The sequence below is a fragment of the Myxocyprinus asiaticus genome, chromosome 48, assembly GCF_019703515.2.
Source record: "Myxocyprinus asiaticus isolate MX2 ecotype Aquarium Trade chromosome 48, UBuf_Myxa_2, whole genome shotgun sequence".
Taxonomy (NCBI): Eukaryota; Metazoa; Chordata; class Actinopteri; order Cypriniformes; family Catostomidae; genus Myxocyprinus; species Myxocyprinus asiaticus.
This window is the reverse complement of record NC_059391.1, coordinates 2,874,049-2,896,169: the sequence shown is the minus strand read 5'-3', so window position 1 is coordinate 2,896,169 and position 22,121 is coordinate 2,874,049. Positions and strand designations below refer to the sequence as shown.

At 39.1% G+C, this 22,121-nt stretch overlaps 1 protein-coding gene across 1 annotated transcript in view; it reads left to right on the top strand.

Moving 5' to 3' along the window:
* The first annotated feature begins 8,820 nt into the window (after nt 1-8,820).
* The window catches only part of LOC127437221 (leucine-rich repeat serine/threonine-protein kinase 2-like), a 72,553-nt gene continuing 59,252 nt past the window's right edge, over nt 8,821-22,121 (top strand). The window contains exons 1-15 of the mRNA XM_051692017.1: nt 8,821-8,957; nt 9,126-9,205; nt 11,096-11,193; nt 11,454-11,542; nt 12,086-12,223; nt 14,806-14,940; nt 15,022-15,153; nt 15,278-15,397; nt 15,832-16,001; nt 16,107-16,180; nt 16,495-16,601; nt 18,025-18,154; nt 18,295-18,419; nt 18,691-18,818; nt 21,188-21,332. Coding sequence (XP_051547977.1) covers nt 8,822-8,957; nt 9,126-9,205; nt 11,096-11,193; nt 11,454-11,542; nt 12,086-12,223; nt 14,806-14,940; nt 15,022-15,153; nt 15,278-15,397; nt 15,832-16,001; nt 16,107-16,180; nt 16,495-16,601; nt 18,025-18,154; nt 18,295-18,419; nt 18,691-18,818; nt 21,188-21,332 — 1,807 coding nt within the window. The 5' untranslated portion in view covers nt 8,821. The remainder of the gene's footprint in view (nt 8,958-9,125; nt 9,206-11,095; nt 11,194-11,453; nt 11,543-12,085; nt 12,224-14,805; nt 14,941-15,021; nt 15,154-15,277; nt 15,398-15,831; nt 16,002-16,106; nt 16,181-16,494; nt 16,602-18,024; nt 18,155-18,294; nt 18,420-18,690; nt 18,819-21,187; nt 21,333-22,121) is intronic.

Genomic DNA, 22,121 nt, shown 5'->3' with positions numbered 1-22,121 from the left:
GCCATTAACCACAAATGGCGAAAACATGGAACAGTGGTGAACCTTCCCAGGAGTGGCCGGCCGACCAAAATTACCCCAAGAGCGCAGCGACGACTCATCCAAGAGGTCACAAAAGACCCCACAACAACATCCAAAGAACTGCAGGCCTCACTTGCCTCAGTTAAGGTCAGTGTTCATGACTCCACCATAAGAAAGAGACTGGGCAAAAATGGCCTGCATGGCAGAGTTCCAAGACGAAAACCACTGCTGAGCAAAAAGAACATTAAGGCTCATCTCATTTTTGCCAGAAAACATCTTGATGATCCCCAAAATGTTTGGGAAAATGCTCTGTGGACTGACGAGACAAAAGTTGAACTTTTTGGAAGGTGTGTGTCCCATTACATCTGGCGTAAAAGTAACACCGCATTTCAGAAAAAGAACATCATACCAACAGTAAAATATGGTGGTGGTAGTGTGATGGTCTGGGGCTGTTTTGCTGCTTCAGGACCTGGAAGACTTGCTGTGATAAATGGAACCATGAATTCTGCTGTCTACCAAAAAATCCTGAAGGAGAATGTCCGGCCATCTGTTCGTGACCTCAAGCTGAAGCAAACTTGGGTTCTGCAGCAGGACAATGATCCAAAATACACCAGCAAGTCCACCTCTGAATGGCTGAAGAAAAACAAAATGAAGACTTTGGAGTGGCCTAGTCAAAGTCCTGACCTGAATGCTATTGAGATGCTGTGGCATGACCTTAAAAAGGCAGTTCATGCTCGAAAACCCTCCAATGTGGCTGAATTACAACAATTCTGCAAAGATGAGTGGGCCAAAATTCCTCCACAGCGCTGTAAAAGACTCATTGCAAGTTATCGCAAACGCTTGATTGCAGTTGTTACTGCTAAGGGTGGCCCAACCAGTTATTAGGTTTAGGGGGCAATCACCTTTTCACACAGGGCCATGTAGGTTTGGATTTTGTTTTCCCTTAATAAGAACAACCTTCATTTAAAAACTGCATTTTGTGTTTACTTGTGTTATCTTTGACTAATATTTAAACTTGTATGATGATCTGAAACATTTAAGTGTGACAAACATGCAAAAAAATAAGAAATCAGGAAGGGGGCAAACACTTTTTCACACCACTGTATATGTATAAGAGATGTCATAACTTTACTTAATCGGTAAGCCAGAATTTGTTACAAAATTTTTACATCTAGCTGGATCAGGGAAATTGGACGGTAACTTTTACACTCACTTGAATCTTTGTCCTTTTTAAAAATCAGACTGATCCAGGCTTATGTCATGGTTGGGGGAAGCTTTCCATTCTTTAATGCTTCTGTATAAACTTCTAGCAAAAGTGGAGCCAATTCTGTTGCTCAAAAAAATTCAGCAGCAAATCCATCTGGCCCCAGAGCTTTGCCTGTAGGCAGAAACTTAATTACCTCGTCAAGCTCCTCCAAGGTTATCTCAGAATCAAGAGAGTTTTTTTGCTCGGTCATCAGTTTAGGGAATTCTAATGTATCCAAAAAATTTTCAATATCTTCATCAGTAGATGAAGACGTGGAACTATAGAGATCAAAATAGAATTTCTTAAAAGCATTATTAATATCACTGGCTGAGGTAAATATTTCACCAGCAGTAGATTTTACTGAGGGAATGGTGAAAAAAGACTCTCTCTGTTTTATATATCTAGCTAAAAGCTTCCCTGCTTTGTCCCCTGACTCAAAGTACGACTGTCTTGCCCTGAATAACCAAAACTCCACTTTCCGCGTCAAAATAGCATTATATCTATATTTCAATCGGGTCAATTCTCTGAGGCCATCAGACGACATACAACATTTCAGCTCTGCCTCTGCCCTTTTAATATTCCCTTCCAATTCCACAAGTTCTTGTGCTTTGGATTTTTTGAGGAATGAGGCATACTGTATGATCCGACCCCTAAGAACCGCCTTAAGTGCCTCCCAAGCCACGCTCACAGAGGATACTGAGGACCAGTTGGTCTCCATATAAACATTGATTTCAGCCTTTAACATTTGTTGAAAATCAGAATTTTGCAAAAGGGATACATTAAAGCGCCAACTATATGATTTATTTTTCTCTGTATGTGGCAACATCTCTAAACTCACCAGGGCGTGATCTGAGACTAAGATGTTTCCAAGTGAGCAATCGACTAGAGATGAAGTGAGGGACTTAGATATATATATAAAAATCTATTCTAGAATGATGAAAAAAATGTATATAGTCCGTACCAGATGGGTTCAAAAGTCACCAGATATCTGCAAGACATCCTGTGAAGTGTCACTGTTGCTCTAGGGGGCTTACACACTTTCGCTTCACCATGATCAAGGACTGAATCCATCAAAAGATTAAAGTCTCCTCCAAATATTATATCATGAGGGGTGCCAGCGGTTTGCAACAACCCTTCAAGATCTACAAAAAAAGCCCTGGTCATCAGCATTAGGTGCATAAATATTAGCCAAAATCAGCCTTTGTCCCTGAATTTCAACTAAAACTATAATGACTCTTCCTAATTTATCCTTAATCTGTTTGAGATATTTGAATTGTAGATTTTTATTATCAATATAATAACTCCCCTGCTCTTACTTGAGCCAGCACTAAAAAAAACATGTCCACCCCATATCTTCCCAAATTTTTCAGCTTCCTGTGGGGAAAGATGTGTCTCTTGAAGAAACACTATATCATATTTCTTAAGCTTAAGAAAAGTAACAACCTTTCTTCTTTTTATGGGGTGCCCCAACCCATTTACATTCCATGTGGAGAGGGATAATCCATTCATATTAATGACTGACATCTTGATATAATAGGAAAAAAATAAATTGTGTGTCAAAAACAAGATTATACAGACCACAATCCCCATTAGTGCAACAATCAAACCCCAAACTCCCCCACCCCCAAACCAAAAAAAAAAAAAAAAGAAGAAAACATGCGCATTAACCCCGCGTACGACAGCGCCAACCGCCGTCAATCCCTCCAAACTCAAAAGGTTGCAAGAGGGCCTGCAAGAGCCCCCGCGACAACTTTGCCATTGGATTGCTCAATTTTGCCTCACAAATTTGTAGGGCAAAATTATATAACAGAAAATACTTTGTAAAACAAACCTCTGCTAATAGGCATCATAAACACACGTAACGTATAGGTTCATTCACAGAACTGACTCAAAGATGTGTTCTTCCACAAAACAAAATTCCAGCCACTATAAACCGTTCAGTGTCCTCGAACAGTCAAACAGATGAATGGTGAACCGGTTGCTTATGAATGCAGCAGATGATGTAATCATTCCAATGTCCCGCAGAAAAACTCAGCAAATCAAACTCCAGCCAACAGGAGGCATAAGAACAAAGACTGTGCAGATTCATCCACAAAACTGTCCCAAAGCAGTGTTACTCCACAAAGCAAACTCCAGCCATAGACAGAACCATCATAAACAGCAGCAAAACAGGAATCCTGGTTCCTCGGGTGATGAAGAGTCAAGTTCACACATGAAAAGAATACACCATGACTTACTCAGACCACCAACTGTAAAAAAGACATCCTTTGTGTGGGCATGTAAACATTTTGTGGTTATCCATAGTGTCTAATCTCAATCTGGCCGGGAACTTCAGTGCAGAAGCGATCTTCCATCAATGCAAAAGATTCTTTAAGGAAAAGTGTTATTCTACCAAACAGACTCCAGCCGCCAGCCGGAGTCAACGCAAAAAGAAAGCAAAGTGACGCCCAACTTCCTCCAACAGTAGAGTCAATTAACAGTGAGTCGATCCACTGACATGATAAAAACCCCAATGGTTTACTCACTCATAGATTGTATAAAAGACAGTTCTTGTTTCGGACACGTGAATACTTTGCAACCGTCCTCCATCTCTATTCTCATTCTGGCCGGAAGCATCAGTGCAAAAACGATATTTCTTTGATGCAAGAGTTTCTTACAATCCTTGAATCGCTCGCGTTTCTCTCGTCGCATTCGAGTCCCCGAAGTCCGGGAACAAGAAAATATTGTGATCCTTCCAAGAAAGCTTTCCTTTGTTCCACGCCTGGCGCAACACAAGATCTTTATTGGATGATCTCAGAAATTTGACCAAAATTGATCAGGGCCTGTTTCCCTCAGTAGATCTACCAGCCAGAACTCTGTGAGTTCGCTCGATTTTCAGCTTGTGGCCTGTTATGTCAAGCAGACTCCGGAAGAGTTCATCCAAGAATTTCACCATATCTTTGCCCTCCTCATGCTCAGGAATTCCAACAATTCAGACGTTATTCCTGCGATTTCTATTCTCAAGATCTTCAATTTTTCCAAGAACACATTCCAAATCAACTTTGGTCACGGGTGGATTAGCGGATAATTCCCTCTCCGATGTCTCAAGATAATCGATTCATTTCTCAACATCTGTCACTCTTGTGATCCTCCAAGTCAGCAAGAATCTTCGTCAGCATCACCGACATGCTAGACAGTTGATGCTGGATCTCCTCTCCTGTCGCACCAACCTAATCGAGTCCCCGGTCTGTAGGCCTGACGGGGCTTTCATCCTGAGCACGCAAGTGTCTTTTAATGTCTCCAGAGCCTGAGGATTTTGACTTCTTTGCCATATTTTACCTCAAAGAGCAAGTGTGTAACTGACTGTATCAAATTTCACCAGGTTATCACATAAAAATAATAAAAAATTTAGCAAAGTGCACAGAGCTCGTTGCTCACACGTCTGCTCCCTGCATGGCTTCACGTGACCCCACCCTTAGTTCTTAATACTGTGTATTGCCCCCTTTAGCATCAATGACAGCGTGCAGTAATAGTTGTCTATGAGGCCCCAAATTCTTGCACGTGGTATAGCTGCCCATTCGTCTTGGCAAAATGCTTCCAGGTCATGCAAAGTCTTTGGTCGTCTTGCATGAACCGCATGTTTGAGATCTCCCCAGAGTGACTGAATGATATTAAGGTCAGAAGACTGTGATGGCCACTCCAGAACCTTCACCTTTTTCTGCTGTAACAACTGGAGGGTCAACTTGGCCTTGTGCTTAGGGTCACTGTCATGCTGGAAAGTCCAAGAGCGTCCCATGCGCAGCTTTCATGTAGAAGAATGCAAATTGTCTGCTAGTATTTTCTGATAACATGCTGCATTCATCTTGCCATCAATTTTCACAAGATACCCCGTGCCTTTAGAGCTCACACCCCCACAAAACATCAGTGATCCACCACCATGCTTCACAGTGGGGATGGTATTCTTTTCACTATAGGCCTTGTTGACACCTCTCCAAACATAGCGCTTATGGTTGTGACCATAAAGCTCTATTTCGGTCCCGTCACTCCAAATACTCCGTATTTCACCTGAGGTTACCTGTGGATTTTTCTTTGTATCCCGAACAATTCTTCTGGCAGTTGTGGCTGAAATCTTTCTTGGTCTACCTGACCTTGGCTTGGTATCAAGAGATCCCCGAATTTTCCATTTCTTAATAAGTGATTGAACAGTACTGACTGGTATTTTCAAGGCTTTGGATATCTTTTTATATCCTTTTCCATCTTTGTGAAGTTCCATTACCTTGTTACGTTGGTCTTTTGACAGTTCTTTTCTGCTCCCCATGGCTCAGTATCTAGCCTGCTCAGTGCATCTATGTGAGAGCTAACAAACTCATTGACTATTTATACACAGGCACTAATTGCAATTTAAAAAGCCACAGGTGTGGGAAATTAACCTTTAATTGCCATTTAAACCTGTGTGTGTCACCTTGTGTGTCTGTAACAAGGCCAAACATTCAAGGGTATGTAAACTTTTGATCGGGGCCATTTGGGTGATTTCTGTTTTCATTATGATTTTTTGACAACTATGTGATGATAAATGGCATCATATGATCACTATCCTTAAATAAAAGACCAAAATGTCACAATTTCTGCCAGGGTACGCAAACTTTTGAGCACAACTGTATCTCCAATTGAGAATGTGTGGTGCGTTATGAAACGCACAATACGGCAATGAAGACCTTGTATAATTGTGCTGCTGAAGACCTGCATAATGGATGAATGGGGGAAAATTTCACTTTTTAAACTTAATAAACTTGTGTCTTCAGTGCCCAAATGCTTAATAAGTGTTTTTAAAAGGAATGGTGATGTTTTACAATGGTAAACACTCGAATGGCCACGTTCGCACTTCAATGTTCCAAATCCTCACAGTTCAAGACCTATGAAACAAATATGAATACTAAATACTATTAAATACTATAAACACTAGTGATAGACCAATATATGATCTAAGCCCATAAAAGATCATCTGATATTGGGCATTGCCCGAAAACCGTTTACAAGCCCTACAGTCAATCGATAATGTTTCCACAATATTGTGCCACTGTTGAATTTGACAGCCACAGGAACAAACAATGCTGCTCTTTTGCTCGGTTTTGGTCTCAAAATAATCTTTGGAGGGTGGGGTTTTGGAATGAGGGGCGTGGCTAATTCAACGGTTTAGTCATGTGAAAGCTTCAGAATGCTAAAATCACTTACAGCACCTTTAAAAACAACAACAACAACAACAACAGAAAAATGCTGGGCTATGGCCGGATTTCTGAAACATAGGAAGGCAGAGGAAGAGTCCTTAATATTTATTAGTAAAACTCTACCTGATTTGTTAGAAGTAGGTTTAGGGTTGGGTTGTAGTTTCTCCGACCAATCAGGTAGTGCTTTCCTGATGAAAATGACTGAAACGTCCAATCAGATCGCGTTCCTCGTGAATATAAATTACTCTCCCCTTGCAATCCTCCGTTTCGGGAACTGAAATGACTCGGTTCATTAAAACGAATATAGTCCGAACGAACTGGTTCGACAAAAAGAATCGGACTTTGGTCTACGTTGCAAACTTAAATCTCGAGAAGTACACTATATTGCCAAAAGTATTCGCTCACCCATCCAAATAATGAATTCAGGTGTTCCAATCACTTCCATGGGCACAGGTGTATAAAATGAAGCACCTAGGCATGCAGACTGCTTCTACAAACATTTATGAAAGAATGGGCCGCTCTCAGGAGCTCAGTGAATTCCAGCGTGGTACTGTGATAGGATGCCACCTGTGCAACAAGTCCAGTCGTGAAATTTCCTCGCTACTAAATATTCCACAGTCAACTGTCAGTGGTATTATAACAAAGTGGAAGCGATTGGGAATGACGGCAACTCAGCCACGAAGCGGTAGGCCACGTAAAATGACAGAGCGGGGTCAGCGGATGCTGAGGCGCATAGTGCGCAGAGGTCGCCAACTTTCTGCAGAGTCAATCGCTACAGACCTCCAAAGTTCATGTGGCCTTCAGATTAGCTCAAGAACAGTGCGTAGAGAGCTTCATGGAATGGGTTTCCATGGCCGAGCAGCTGCATCCAAGCCATACATCACCAAGTGCAATGCAAAGCGTTGGATGCAGTGGTGTAAAGCACGCCGCCACTGGACTCTAGAGCAGTGGAGACGCGTTCTCTGGAGTGACAAATCACGCTTCTCCATCTGGCAATCTGATGGACGAGTCTGGGTTTGGCGGTTGCCAGGAGAACGGTACTTGTCTGACTGCATTGTGCCAACTGTGAAGTTTGGTGGAGGGGGATTATGGTGTGGGGTTGTTTTTCAGGAGCTGGGCTTGGCCCCTTAGTTCCAGTGAAAGGAACTCTGAATGCTTCAGCATACCAAGAGATGTTGGACAATTCCATGCTCCCAACTTTGTGGGAACAGTTTGGGGATGGCCCCTTCCTGTTCCAACATGACTGCGCACCAGTGCACAAAGCAAGGTCCAAAAAGACATGGATGAGCGAGTTTGGTGTGGAAGAACTTGACTGGCCTGCACAGAGTCCTGACCTCAATCCGATAGAGCACCTTTGGGATGAATTAGAGCGAAGACTGCGAGCCAGGCCATCTCGTCCAACATCAGTGTCTGACCTCACAAATGTGCTTCTGGAAGAATGGTCAAAAATTCCCATAAACACACTCCTAAACCTTGTGGAAAGCCTTCCCAGAAGAGTTGAAGCTGTTATAGCTGCAAAGGGTGGGCCAACGTCATATTAAACCCTATGGATTAAGAATGGGATGTCACTTAAGTTCATATGTGTCTAAAGGCAGATGAGCGAATACTTTTGGCAATATAGTGTAGCTATATCTTCTGCACGCGTGTAAATCAACGACAGTCAGTATCGCGTGCAGCATAAACAGTTGATTATGAACGCATTAATGTCGCTGCGATATTGTGTGCTTGCAGTGTAATAGTGCATACTACAAAAATATAGGAAGTAAAAAGTGAGTCAAAATTCACTGATTTGTGTAAAGACATTTAAGGAGTCTGAAAACGCATTTTAATTTTTATGGTCAGACTCTTATTGATTCATCAAACAAGATGCAGTTCGACTTCCTATATGCAAATATCGCTAGCAGATCTGTTACTGTAGCAACAGAGTGCAGCGTGAATAATGAGAGAAAATATGCATGTCGCATAACATATGCACGCGAAACAGCAAGAATAGGAGAATATGTCTGTTTTCCCATTGTAACTTACCGTCATAAAGCTCTTCTCGACGTCAGTTTGGCGAGAAGATTCAATCCCCTTTTACTTTCGCTCTGTTGTGCTCAAACAGGAAGTTGGTGAATTCTTGCAGTCATGATTTATATGAAATAACTCAGTGCGGACCACAGCAGCGAACATGACCGAGATTTCTTCTTTTCACCACTGAAACTCAAATCAGGAACTTTATATTAGTCAGATCAGTATTTACTCATAAGTGTGGAAGAAGACTTCCTGCGCTTTGAAAAAACATTGTGTCCACATGGTCAATGAGTAATAGGAGATGGTTAAAGTCGTGTCTAATATCAGATAGAGAAAGATCATGGCTGATAAAGAAGAATTAAGCATCAGACTGAAGAAGCTGCTGGTGAGATTGAATCTTCAGGAGGGAAAGCAGTTGGGCACTTTGGTTCAGATCATTCAAGATCTTCTGTTCCTGTCCTATACAGATGACTGTGGTGAGTTCAGATCACTGAATCTGTACCTGATGGATACCTGAAAGGTCTTAATATTTTCATATACACAAAGTCAGTAATGCAAACTGTCAGTCTCCCTGCCCTTGTGCTTTTTCCAATGAGACATCTGCTGAGATATTTTTAGGTTTGTGTTCTTCTTTTGTCCTGCAGTTGAGCTGTTTGCAGATAAAAATGTCCACGTGCCCCTGATGCTGGTGCTGTCCTCACATTTCAACAGCAAAGTTCAGGAGGTGACCATAATTTCTTTACACAAGCACAGACACCTGCTGAAAATGACACCTACAAGTTTTTCTCAGCTTAAAGGGAAAGTTTCCATCCTTATTTACTCACCCCCACGTCACTCCAAACCTGTAGATTTTCTTTCATCTGTAGTACACAAAAGGAGAAATTTGGAAGGCTGTTCATGCTGCTCTTTTCCATGCGAAGAAAGTATATGTTGACTGGAGCTGTCGAGCTTAAAAAATGACAAAAAAGCACCATCTAATAATAATAATAATAATAATAATAATAACAGCAGTTTATTTGACTCATGCGCAATATTTCAAGTCTTCTGAAGTCAAACGATAGCTTTGTGTTTGGACCAGACAGAAAATTGAAAGCCATTCATTTTCTCAAAATCTCATTTGCGGCTTGAGCACATTCAAACGGGGTGCATCTGACGTTTGTTGAACGTTTGACTTGAACACAAGCATGAATCGTGTCAAGTTGTATGAATTTATTATTATTAACTTTTTTTTTTTTTTTTTTTTTTTTTTTTTGGAGCTTGACAGCTATAGTGTGCAACAGTCTGGTTCTGGAAGTAAAAATTACATTAATTTTCTCCATAGACATTTATTTTTAAAGTAACTTATAAACCTTTAAAGACAGACCTATCATGAGCTCCGAGGTTGTTAATCTATTGTGTATGTTTCTGTTGAAGCCATCAGTGTGCTGTATTTCAACTTTATTAAAAAAACTTAAAAATAAATAATGTTTAATAGCAGAATTCCTGGTGAAGAACTACACTACCCATAATCCTGACAATCCACCAGTCAGAATCGCACCAAACAAAGTGCACCAAAAGAGCTCTGCAGCGACTGTCCACTCCCTTGACGCACTGTGAATGACACAATCGAGTCGGTCTCGCTACACTCTCTTTCTATATATTATATACACAGATGAGAATTTTGCAATAAACTTAAAATATATTGTTTCTATACTATCAACAGCTTTAAAAAAAATAAATAAATCAAAATCAATACTTTTCATATATTTCCAATGTTTTAAATCTAGTTATGTCTTTCGTATTGCTTCAATATTGAAAAACAAAATGGGCAAAATACTTCTGGAATCAAAACCGCTGTAAAAGTGGCCGTGAATTGATGCACTCTTTTGGTCACCATTCACTTTTTTTGTACAGAAAAGAGCAACTTGATCATTCTGCTAAACATTTCATTTTTGAATTCCATGAAAGAAAAAGTCATATGGGTTAGGAACAATATGAGCAAATTATTACTGGAATTTGTTTTATTTTATTTTTTTTAATCCCCTTTTCTCCCCAATTTGGAATGCCCAATTCCCACTACTTAGTAGATCCTCGTGGTGGCGCGGTTACTCACCTCAGTCCAGGTGGCAGAGGACAAGTCTCAGTTGCCTCTGCTTCTGAGACTGTCAATCTGCGCATCTTATCACGTGACTCGTTGTGCATGACACCGCGGAGACTCGCAGCATGTGGAGGCTCATGCTACTCTCCGCGATCCACGCACAATTTACCACATGCCCCATTGAGAGTGAGAACCACTAATCGTGACCACGAGGAGGTTAACCCATGTGACTCTACCCTCCCTAACAACCGGGCCAATTTGGTTGCTTAGGAGACCTGGCTGGAGTCACTCAGCACACCCTGGATTCGCACTCACGACTCCAGGGGTGATGGTCAGCGTCAATACTCGCTGAGCTACCCAGGCCCCCAGTGGAGTTTTATTTTTGAGCTAAACATCACTTTCAGAGGTGCCCATTTTGCTTTTAAAATTGATTTAAATTTTTAAGCGATTAAGAAAAGGTTATTTGGAATCCGATATGTCTTTGAAATATCTTTGGATGTCTTTGAAAACAGTGATTTGTTGTCGTTTTCATCTTAGGTGGGCTGGTCTCTGATGTGTCGTCTGATGGAGATCTGCCCCTCCACACGGGACAGCCTGACCAACCCAGAGGACTATCAGTTTTTAGCAGTGAACCAGTACGTCTAAAATATGTTTATAGACTTGTTGTAGTAACTTCAGAGTTTAAGTTACTTTAGCAGATTAACGTAAAAGTATACTGTATATAACTTCATTAAAATCACAATAGCCTACTTTCTGCTTCATTGCATGAAACTGAAAGTGAAATAGCCTACTGAAAGAATTCCTAGAGATAAGAAAGAATTCTGGTTGGTTCCATGCAAGGCTTTGTGTGTCCGTGTTGGTTGAATCTTATGTAAGAATGCATGCGTGTTCATAGGCAGATTCTGAAGGTGCTCTCCATGTATCAAAAGGACTCCAAGATGATGATGGTGGGCCTAAGAGCTCTGGCTCTGTTACTGAAGTCAGGTGAAACTTTCTTCCACATTATGTCGTTTACATACTAGAAATTCTGGATACCCGGAAGCTTGCATGCATGAATTGCAATAGATACACAGGGTCAACACATATGCGGAGTGGAGTTCATGTGGATTGTTATGCATTAGTTGAAACCCTATTGTGTTTTTACAGACCATAAATTATAGAGACCCCAAACTTGGCAAAATTGGTACGCATGGCTCAGAGGATATTCTTAGGACACAAGCTAAATTTCATACGTTTCCAATGATAGGGTGCACTATAACTTAAGAAAATTGTAATGGTTCACCTGTGATCAAGCAAGTTGAAACATCACCAAAACAACTTTATCCACAGGATCTGTTCTTTCAAATTTGGCTATTTTGGTCATGTTGTCCAGGCATATGCTTTGACCTTGATAATCGCTCCTTGTGACTATGTTTATTGTAGTTTTGACTCTTGAGATGCAACAGCAGCACCCACCCCTCTTTGAAGTGAAACCAATGTTTCAGGGTTGTGAGTGTCTGATGTGGGTGTTTGGTGTTTGTGGGTCAGATGAGATTCTGATGCAGGTTCTGGATGAGGAGGAAGTGGATGTGTTTCTTCTGGTTCTGGAGGCGATGAGGTCATTCAGTGACAGTGTGGAGGTTCAACTGCAGGGATGTGCTTCTCTACAACTACTGCTGCAGAGAGGTAACAGCACACACACTCAAATAGAGAGTAGTTAACACATATTTGTGAACATCTCACATAGACTTGTATTGTTCTTAAATTTAGCTAATAGACATGGTGTTTTATAAGGAAAGTGTCACTATTCTTATTGCTCATACTTCGTGTTAGGGATTTGAATAAACCCTGTATCCTGTTTTTAACCCTCCTGGGTTGTTTGATAAAATTCGACAATTGGCTGTTCATGGACCGGAAACAGTACAGGTTTCTTTTTCAGTACAAGGTTTTGTTTGTTTTTTTAAACAAGAAATGATAACATTTCTTCTTCCCTGAGTAATAACAGTAAATTTATGCATTTTTGGGATTTTATGCTATTTAGATTGTATTTACCTGTACATTTCTCAATTACAGCATTAATTTGCATATGTAAGTAAGCAAATTTATTTATTTCACTTCAGTAAAAACCTACACTTCTATAAGTTAAAACGTCAAGAAAATATAAAAATGTGTTATGTTTTGGGGGCAGATTGCTGACATCTAGTGAGAAAAAAATAATAATGTCATAACATTTAGTGCTGGGTGTTGATACAGATGTTTCTATTCAATTCCGATTCACAAGCTTTTGATTCGATATTGATTCATATGGGTATATTTCAGTTTTAATGTCCACTTTGCTTACATATGAAAGAAATTATCTCACAGCTAATGGTGTTTATTATACAAGGGACCTTCTAAATAGGTAAGTTATGAAAATATTATTTTGACTAATTATATTATTAGTTTTTCATTATTTTGGTCACATTGTATCCATGTATTCAATCAATAAATAAGATATTATGTTTCATATACTATTTTTGTTACATTTTTATTGTTTAATTGCAAAAGTTCTACTATTTAAAAATATTTACATTGAATTGTTCAACACATGCTAAAACCGGTACTGTCTCTTTAACAAAACCGGCATTTCTGTAAAGAGCGTCTGTAGATGAGCATATATTAACAAGAGAGACTCGAATGGCTTGATCTCATCCGTGCTATGAGTGATTAGAATTAAATGTTTATTTTTTGTTGTTTTTGTTCAACAACTGACTGTAGAGAACGGAAAGGGTATTAAAAGAGGCATTATTCAATGACAAATGGGTCGCGTGGATGTCGTCTTTGGACACATTACATGGAAAAACGTTTACTCTCAACGTGCAGTGAAAGGATCTCGCTGCTGAATAGATCACTACTGTACTACACAATTACTGGTGATTGAAATGTAAACATTTACCAGCCAGTTGCCAAATATATAAAATTAAGTCGCATAGTGCAAAATTTGGTTGCAAATGCGAGTGATATCCTCACATTTTAGTGGAGGATTGCGCATAGAGTAAAAGATCGATCTTGGGATTAAAAATTGATATCGAGAGTGTACAAATGGAGATTGCGATGCATCAGAAAATTTATATTTCTACCCACCCCTAATGACAATAATAACCAGTAAATGGCCGCAGAGACTGTGTGGTCTGATTGGCTGTTCTAATTTAATTTTAGATCATCTAATTTTAGATTTAGATTAGATTATTCTATTAGATAGAAAGTGCACTTGGATGTACAGTATATTTTTACATTTACCAAACTATTATCTGTCAGTGATAAAAAAATTTTTTTATCATTTTGAAGTGTCAGTTTTTGCAGTAATGTCACATTAAGTTTACAGTCAAACCTGATCATTGTGTTACAAAGAGAAGAATTTGATAATGCAGTAAAGTAAATTTAGTTTACTTTCACTTACACTGACACCTAGTGGTGTGAATGCAGCATCATTCAAACTCAGTAGTTTTCAATTACCAATATCATTGTAGAAATTCGCTATTCACAGTCAGCCAAGATTAATTGAATCAGTGAGTGAAAGTGTTCAGGAACAGGGTGGTTGCTGAGATCAAGCAGTTAGTATTCAGCTGGTTGTGCGATCCTAACATGGCAGTCCCCATTAGGGGACCCTCTCCAATAACAGAAAGATGCAGTGTTTTGTCTGGAAGGTGCAGCTCCCACACCTAAGCATATACATTGGCGTCAGACTCAGACTTTGTTTTTTGATCTTTAGTGTGTGTGTGTGTGTGTGTGTGTGTGTGTGTGTGTGTGTGTGCGCATGTGTGCGCTGTCTTCTGGCTGTGTTAGTCTCACCCATTCATTTGTGTGTGTGTGTGTGTTCTGTATTGTGGCTGATTTATTATTTGACATATTAAATAAAAAAAAGCTCTGTTTTAAGAGTCTCACCAATTCATTTGTGTGTGTGTGTGTGTCTTTTGCATTCTGGATGTTTTATAGTCCTAGCTCTTAATTTCTGTGTGTGTGTGTGTGTGTGTGTATATGTGTGTGTTCTGCATTGTGGCTGATTTATTTATTGGATTTGACAAATCTTTAAATAAAAAATAAAAAATGACCAAACAGCCCAGGAAGGTTAAACTGTTTCTACTAATGGTAATAATGATACTTAGGGTTAGGGGTTTGTTCATACCACAGTGACTAACTATGAGCAATAGGAATAGTGATGTTACCTTAAAAAAATGCCAATAAGTGTGTTTGTTGGCTTTTGACTAACTCAGCTTTTTGATTGTCAGTTTCAGAAGATCATTTGGTGGAGTTCATTGAGAAGAAAGATCATGAGGTGGTTGTCAATGCTCTCAGAATCTTCATGGAGAGTGAGAATGTAGTTCTGCAGGCTCTGAAAGTCCTCCTACCACTGGCTGATCCAGGTACTGTACACCACACTGATCAATCGAGTTCATGTTACTTAGGATTTAAAGTACTATTTAGACTTTCTTTCTCGGGTCTAGCCAGCAATGTAGAGATGCTGATGTCCAAAACAGTGAAATGCTACAGTCTGACCTGCCGGGCCATGGTCACGTGGCTCGACTCGGAGGCAATACAGGAGGCTGGGTGCTGTTTGTTGCTGAAATTGACATCAGGTGAGGCTAGGTCAAAGGTCAGGTGCTTTTCTCATAAGTTGGAAAATGCTTCTGTGAGAAAATGCTGTTCATTTTTTAGAATGGAGTCATGATTGATTTATTTGTTTTGTTTGACTCTCAACAGAAAGTTACTACAATATTCTCGTGCTTAATGAGGTTCATAAAGTGGCAATGAAAGCATGTGTCTCTTATCCTGAGAATGCAACAGTGCAGGTCACTGCTCTTTCCTGTCTGAGTGCACTAGGTGAGTGAATATGATATATAATGGGCTACTATGCCCCTTGGAGATCACCCTTAAAGTCAACATGAAATGATGTTGCATCCCATTCATTGTATTTGTGTAAAATGACATATTTGTAAGTGAAAAAGGATATTAAAAACAAAAAAATAGGAAAGGACTTCATTTTATCCATTAAGTATTGATTGGATTGTGAAAATTTGTGGTAAAAATACAAAAATAAAATAAGATAAAACAAAAACCCTACAGTAGTTATGGAACAATAATAACTGTTCCATAACTACTGTAGTTTAGTTTTTTTTTTTTTTAGTTTTTTTTTTTTTGTCATCAATTCATCAACCTGTGTCAAAAAGCTGTGGCAAGATTTTAGTCTGCATTACTTACAACAGTTGCCTGTCACTGTTAGTAAGCAGTTTGCATGATGCTTCTAATATTTGTAGCTGAGTGTATAGTACAGAATGAAGGACTCGACAGAGAGTGGGATGAGGAGGTTGAACACAAACAGAAATTGCTGGTAAAGAATGAGGCCGCCCAAGCTGAGGAGACACTGATATGGGTAGAGGCATGTTATACAGCTTTACAGAAGCATGCAGAAGACATCACAGTGCAGGTGACAGAGCATGCTTGAGCATGCAATGTGGAAAAAAAAATCTAATCTCATATTTTTGGTTTGTACTACAATGAATGTGTCACTATTTTCACATTGTTTAATCAGGAAGCTGCATGTTGGGCTTTAAACAGTTTGCTGCTGCATGGCAGAACATCCATCCATGTGGAACTGGAAGGAAGGTTAGCACTCCTTAAAGGGGACATTTTATGCGCTTTGATTTATTGGTTAATTTCTATATTTAAGTATCCAATAACCAATATTGAGAACCAAATTTTTCAATGATTGTTTCATTTCTTATTTAATTTTGTATTTATGTTGAGCTGTGTATGGCTGTTATGTATAAAGTTGAGTAATTAATGCCAACAATGCTTTAAATTAGTAAGTTAAATAAATAAGTAAATGTGGGCTGTCAGATGTTAATGAACTCATAGTGGTGATGTCATTTTCATGATGATTTCCAAACAGGTCGTTTTTCTCTGTGTCTTTAACTCAGGCCTCCTCTTCATACACTCATCATGGCTGCAATGCTCTTACATTCATCATGTGTGGGGGTGGTCCATGCTGCTTCCTGCACTCTAGGCACGCTAATACAATGCCACAGTGAGCTAACATTTAATTTCTTCATTTCACTTAGATCATAGATGTCGCTTCTGGTTTATATGTAGATGATATGTGGATGAGATTTGGTAGCATACAATGACTGTAGTAAGAGTGCAGATTAAATGTATTGTTGTGCAGATATTGTTGTCGTGGGAAGAATAGTTCACAAATAAACACAGTAACCTGCTAACGAACCAAATGGACCGATGGAGAATTAGCAGTTGAAGCAGTATAATAAAAATGCAAGGTTGTGCAGAATGTTGTTAAAAAACAAAGTGCTGTAAAGTGGCAGTACAGTAAAGTGGCAGTACATACGGTAAGTGATAGTACAGTAAAATGTTAGTAAAGTAAGTGACTGTACAGAAAAGTGTCAATACATTAAACTGGCTGTACAGTAAAGTGGCAGAACAGTACGGTAAGTGATAGTACAAGAAATGTCAGTACAGTAAGTGACAGTACAGTAAAGTGGCAGTACAGTATGGTAAGTGATAGCACAGTAAAATGTCAGTACAGTAAGCGGCAGTACAGTAAAGTGGCAGTACAGTATGGTAAGTGATAGTACAAAAAATGTCAGTACAGTAAGCGGCAGTACAGTACAGTGGCAGTATAGTATGGTAAGTGATAGCACAAAAAAAGTCAGTACAGTAAGTGACAGTACAGTAAAGTGGCAGTACAGTATGGTAAGTGATAGCACAGTAAAATGTCAGTACAGTAAGCGGCAGTACAGTAAAGTGGCAGTACAGTGTGGTAAGTGATAGTACAAGAAATGTCAGTACAGTAAGTGGCAGTACAGTAAAGTGGCAGTACAGTATGGTAAGTGATAGTACAAAAAATGTCAGTACAGTAAAGTGGCAGTACAGTATGGTAAGTGATAGCACAGTAAAATGTCAGTGCAGTAAGTGACAGTACAGTGAATTGGCAGTACAGAACGGTAAGTGACAGTACAGTAAAATGTTAGTAAAGTAAGTGACAGTCCAGCAATGTGGTAGTACAGTAAGTGACAGTACAGTAACTTGGAAGTACAGGATGGTAATTGACAGTATAGTAAAGTGGCAGTAAAGAGAGTGACCATACATTAAAGTGGCAATACGTTAAGTGTCAATACATTAAACTGGCAGCACAGTATGTGATAGTACAGTAAAGTGTCAGTACAGAAAGCGATAGTACAGTAAGGCGGCAGTATAGTACGGTAAGGGATAGTTTAGTAAAGTGTCAGTACAGAAAGAAACAGTACAGTAAATTGGCAATACAGTAAAGTGACAGTATCTTAAAGTGTCAGTACAATGAAGTGTCAGTTCAATACGGTAAGTGTTCGTACAGTAAAGTGTCACTACAGTAATGTGTCTTGGAGGTAGCAAGTGACTGAATATGTTTGTGTTTTGTCTTGCAGGTATTGATTTTTAATGTGCTTTTGTGACTGTAGGTAGGATAAGAGCTTTGCTGCTGTCTCACGGAATCCATTTCAACATCATGGATCTGATGAAGAAACATGCGAGCTCCAGCGATGTGTGCAAAAGTGCCTGCAAACTGCTTCACATACTCTTCCAGGGAGCGTAAGAAGAAACATCTTGCAACAGAGTCATTTACACTGATGCCTTCTGTCAAATATGGCAGACAAAAACAACTGAAGGCACATCCTGGTAATGTAACTTTGATGCATCTTTCTCTAAATCTCCTCTTTTGCTTTTTCTAGGAGGGCTAGTCTAGATGAAGGAGCTCTGGTTATTGGTCAGATTCTGATCACTCTAAAAACTCATAACTTCCTTCCTGAAGTTCAGCTGGAGGGACTCCGAGCCAGTTTAGTGCTTCTCAACCCAGGTAGAAGATTTACTTGTCTACGTGTGACTGAATCTGCCAGCTTGTGTTTTATTAGGGCTTTATTATAAAGAATACACATTTATTGTTGCCCTCTGACCCCGACATAAATTCCCTAACATGGAATTTACCTACCATTAGAGCAATTCAAGCTGTGAACAAATATTGATTATATATTATTTGTGATTTAAATATACATGTATATAAATAGAATTATACATCAAGTGTATAATGTAACAAATTTCTGACTCTGTGTGTGTCTTTATTCGAGCAGACAGGAGTTTAAGGGAACATGGCAACTCAGTGGCTGATGCTGAAATAATGGACGTGTCCCTGCGGGTGCTGAAGAACCAGTGTGTACTAGAGGGAGCGCACACTGTATATCTTGAGGCTCTTAATAGAGTAAACACTTTGTTTCTTATTAAAGACCCAGGCTAATGTAGTTCTGTAATTCAACTTGGAAGATAACAAGGTTTGCATTACACTGCTAAACCTTATTTTTGTGAGAAGTTAAAGGGATAGTTCACCCAAAAATGAAAATTCTCTCATCATTTACTCACCCTCATGCCATCCCAGATGTGTATGACTTTCTGTTTTTCTGTAGAACACAAATAAAGATTTTTATAAGAATATACAATGCAAGTGAATGATGACCAGAACTTTGAATCTCCAAAGATCACATAAAGGAAACATAAAAGTAATCCATATGACTACAGTGGTTTAATCCATATCTTCAGAAGCAATGTAATAGGTGTGAGAAACAGATAAAAATGAACATCCTTTTTTTACACCTATTTTATCACTTCTGAAGATATGGATTTAACCACTGGATTCATATGGATTACTTTTGTGGCTTTTATGTGATTTTTGGAGCTTCAAAGGTCTGGTCATCATTCACTTGCATTATATGAACCTACAGTGCTGAGATATTCTTCTACAAATCTTTGTTTGTGTTCTATGTTTACATTTACGCATTTGGCAGGCACTTTTATCCAAAGTGACTTTCACTGCATTCAATGTATACATTTTATCAGTTTTGTGTATTCCCTTGTAATTGAACCCATGATCTTGGTTATGGTAGTGCCATGCTCTACCAGCTGAGCTACAGGAACTTTCTTCTGCAGTAGAAAAAGTCATACACATATGGAATGGCATGAATTTTTTTTTTTTTTTTTTGGGTATCGCTTTAAGATCAGTTGATTACCACTAAAAAATGTATTTGACTTCATTTATTAAAGAAAAAGAAATACAAAAATCAATATTTCAGTAAGGCACTTAAAATGGAAGTGAATGGGGCCAGTGCATAAACATTAAAATACACATCGTTTCAAAAGTATAGCCACAAGATGTTAACATTTTACATGTTAACATGATTTTAGCAAAATAAAATCAGGGGTTTACCGGCGTTACAGCATCTTCCAGATTACAGGGTATCAGGGTTACTGCGTTACATTGTTGTAATATTGGAAATAACTTTACACACAAGGTTAGAACACACTAAGGGTGTGTTCACACTTGTAGTTCAGTTCTCTTGGTCCTCTTGGTCCAGACAAAAAAAGAAAATGATACATTTAGTCCTGGTTCGCTTAGCGTTCACACTGGCATTTTTAACACTGAACCTAAAGATACGAAACAAAAGGCATCAGGAAAAAGTCGCAACCTGATTGGGCAGCTTTTATGACGTATATTTTGCGACAGAACTTGCCGAACATCCAAAACAATGCTGGCTGCTGGGCGAAATGCACCCATTAGATTTATATATGTATATATGGTGGTATTTTTACCAGCTGAGAACAAACGAAGAGCTAATAAAATGTGTAAAGGAGTCAAAACTGCACCAGGAATTCCTCCAATGCACACACAAACGAAGATATGCTGCAAGGACGGCTGACGGCGGTTACGACACCTGTACCAAACTGTAATGGGCAACATAGCTCCTATGATGAGAAGAACCAGGTATGCTTGAGGTCAGTATTAAAGGCAAATAACTTCCTGTTATTGGTCCATTTAGATGTCTTTTGGCCTATGCTGCGTTCATATATCAATCAAACCGCACCAGAGTTCGTTTGGAAGTGGACCGAGACCCGCTATTCAGGGGGTCTCGGTCTGCTTGTTTGGTGCACACCAAGGTTCGGATGGTAGCGTTTGCACTTCAGATGAACCGCACTAACAGAGCAATCACACCAGAGTTCGCTTTAATCTAACCAAACCTGTCAAGTGTGAACACACCCTAAAGCACACTAAAATATGTTAACATGTACAGTATAATTTTTACATGGAGATTTCTGTGCAAAGTTTTAAACATTTCAACTCCTGTCATGACTACTGTAAAGCCAGTAAACCCTGTGACTTTCGCAGCATTTGCATAAGTTTACAAGTGGATGAGTTTTTACACAAGATTTACGTCAGTGATGAGAAACCGGAAGTTCTTCAGCCTAGAAAAGTCTTATCACTATAATGACAATTTGGAACAATTTACAGCTGAAATAATACTCATTATTGTGCAGAAGAATGTATAAGCTGCACTGTTTGAAATCCTCCTTCCCTTGTATCCATTGTAAGTGCATTTTATTTTATAGAAAACATAGGCGCTAGTTAAATGTATTTTCTGTGCTAATTAACAGAAAATAATCTTCACTTGTAAATCTAACTCACCTTAATTTATATTCAACCCATTCCTTTAAGATAGAATTGCCTCAGACTTAAAACGGGCCTGTTCTGTTGAAATATTAGCATAGTCCAAGTGTTTTATTTTATTTGTGTGTATTTAGTTTATCAGTAGTGCAGAGATTCAGGAGTGTGGGCTTGGCGTTCTCTCTGCACTAGCAGGCAGTTCTGGAGCTGTTGACCTCATGTGCCAGCAGGGGGCGATAGACACAGTACTGCACACAATGCAGATGTTTCCAGAGCAACGGGGTGAGTGCAATTCTCCGTCAGCCCCTGCTTCTAATCTCAGCTGCTCAGTAACTCTAGTCTCATGTATCCAAACTTTTGACTATAAAAGTCTGATTCACTTTGCTGCTAATGCTAAATTCATAGCAAATAATTAAATGTATGAGTGCACATGAATGACACCACAAAGTTGAGTACAAAGCTCTGGATTTTCTTTAAGCCCTGACTTTTCCAGTTGAGGGTGTGACAGTTAAAGAACCATCCAAGACAGCACATGTATATCTCTGAGATGTCTGTTTTAGATCTTTTCTTCTGGAAAGCTTCACAATCTAATTAACATCTGCTAAATATCTTAAAAAGATCAGATTTGCAAATATTGTAAATCATAAACGTCTCAAAGACATATGCTGAATGTCTTATTGACATCTGAGACATACTTATGGATATACAGTATGTCTTAAATTGGTATTGGTCATAAAGTTTCATTGTGGATGTTGATTGTACGATCTAGTTTGTACACATTTTATACACTGTTGATTAAGAAAAGAGATAAAGTTTGCTTGAAAATACTATTCATTGAGCTGATTTATTAGCGACTAAACTACATTTCTGATCATTCTCTGTAGCAGTGTGATGATAAAATACACAGATAAAGCATCAGTTACATACCTAATAAATCTCCTTTGCACTCAATGTTGTAGCATCTTTTTCAACAAGCGAAACCAGTATTCATTTTCAATAATTTTTGTCATAATTTTGGGTCCTTTAAATTTAGTCAATATTTCATCATGTCATATTCATTCATTTTAGTCA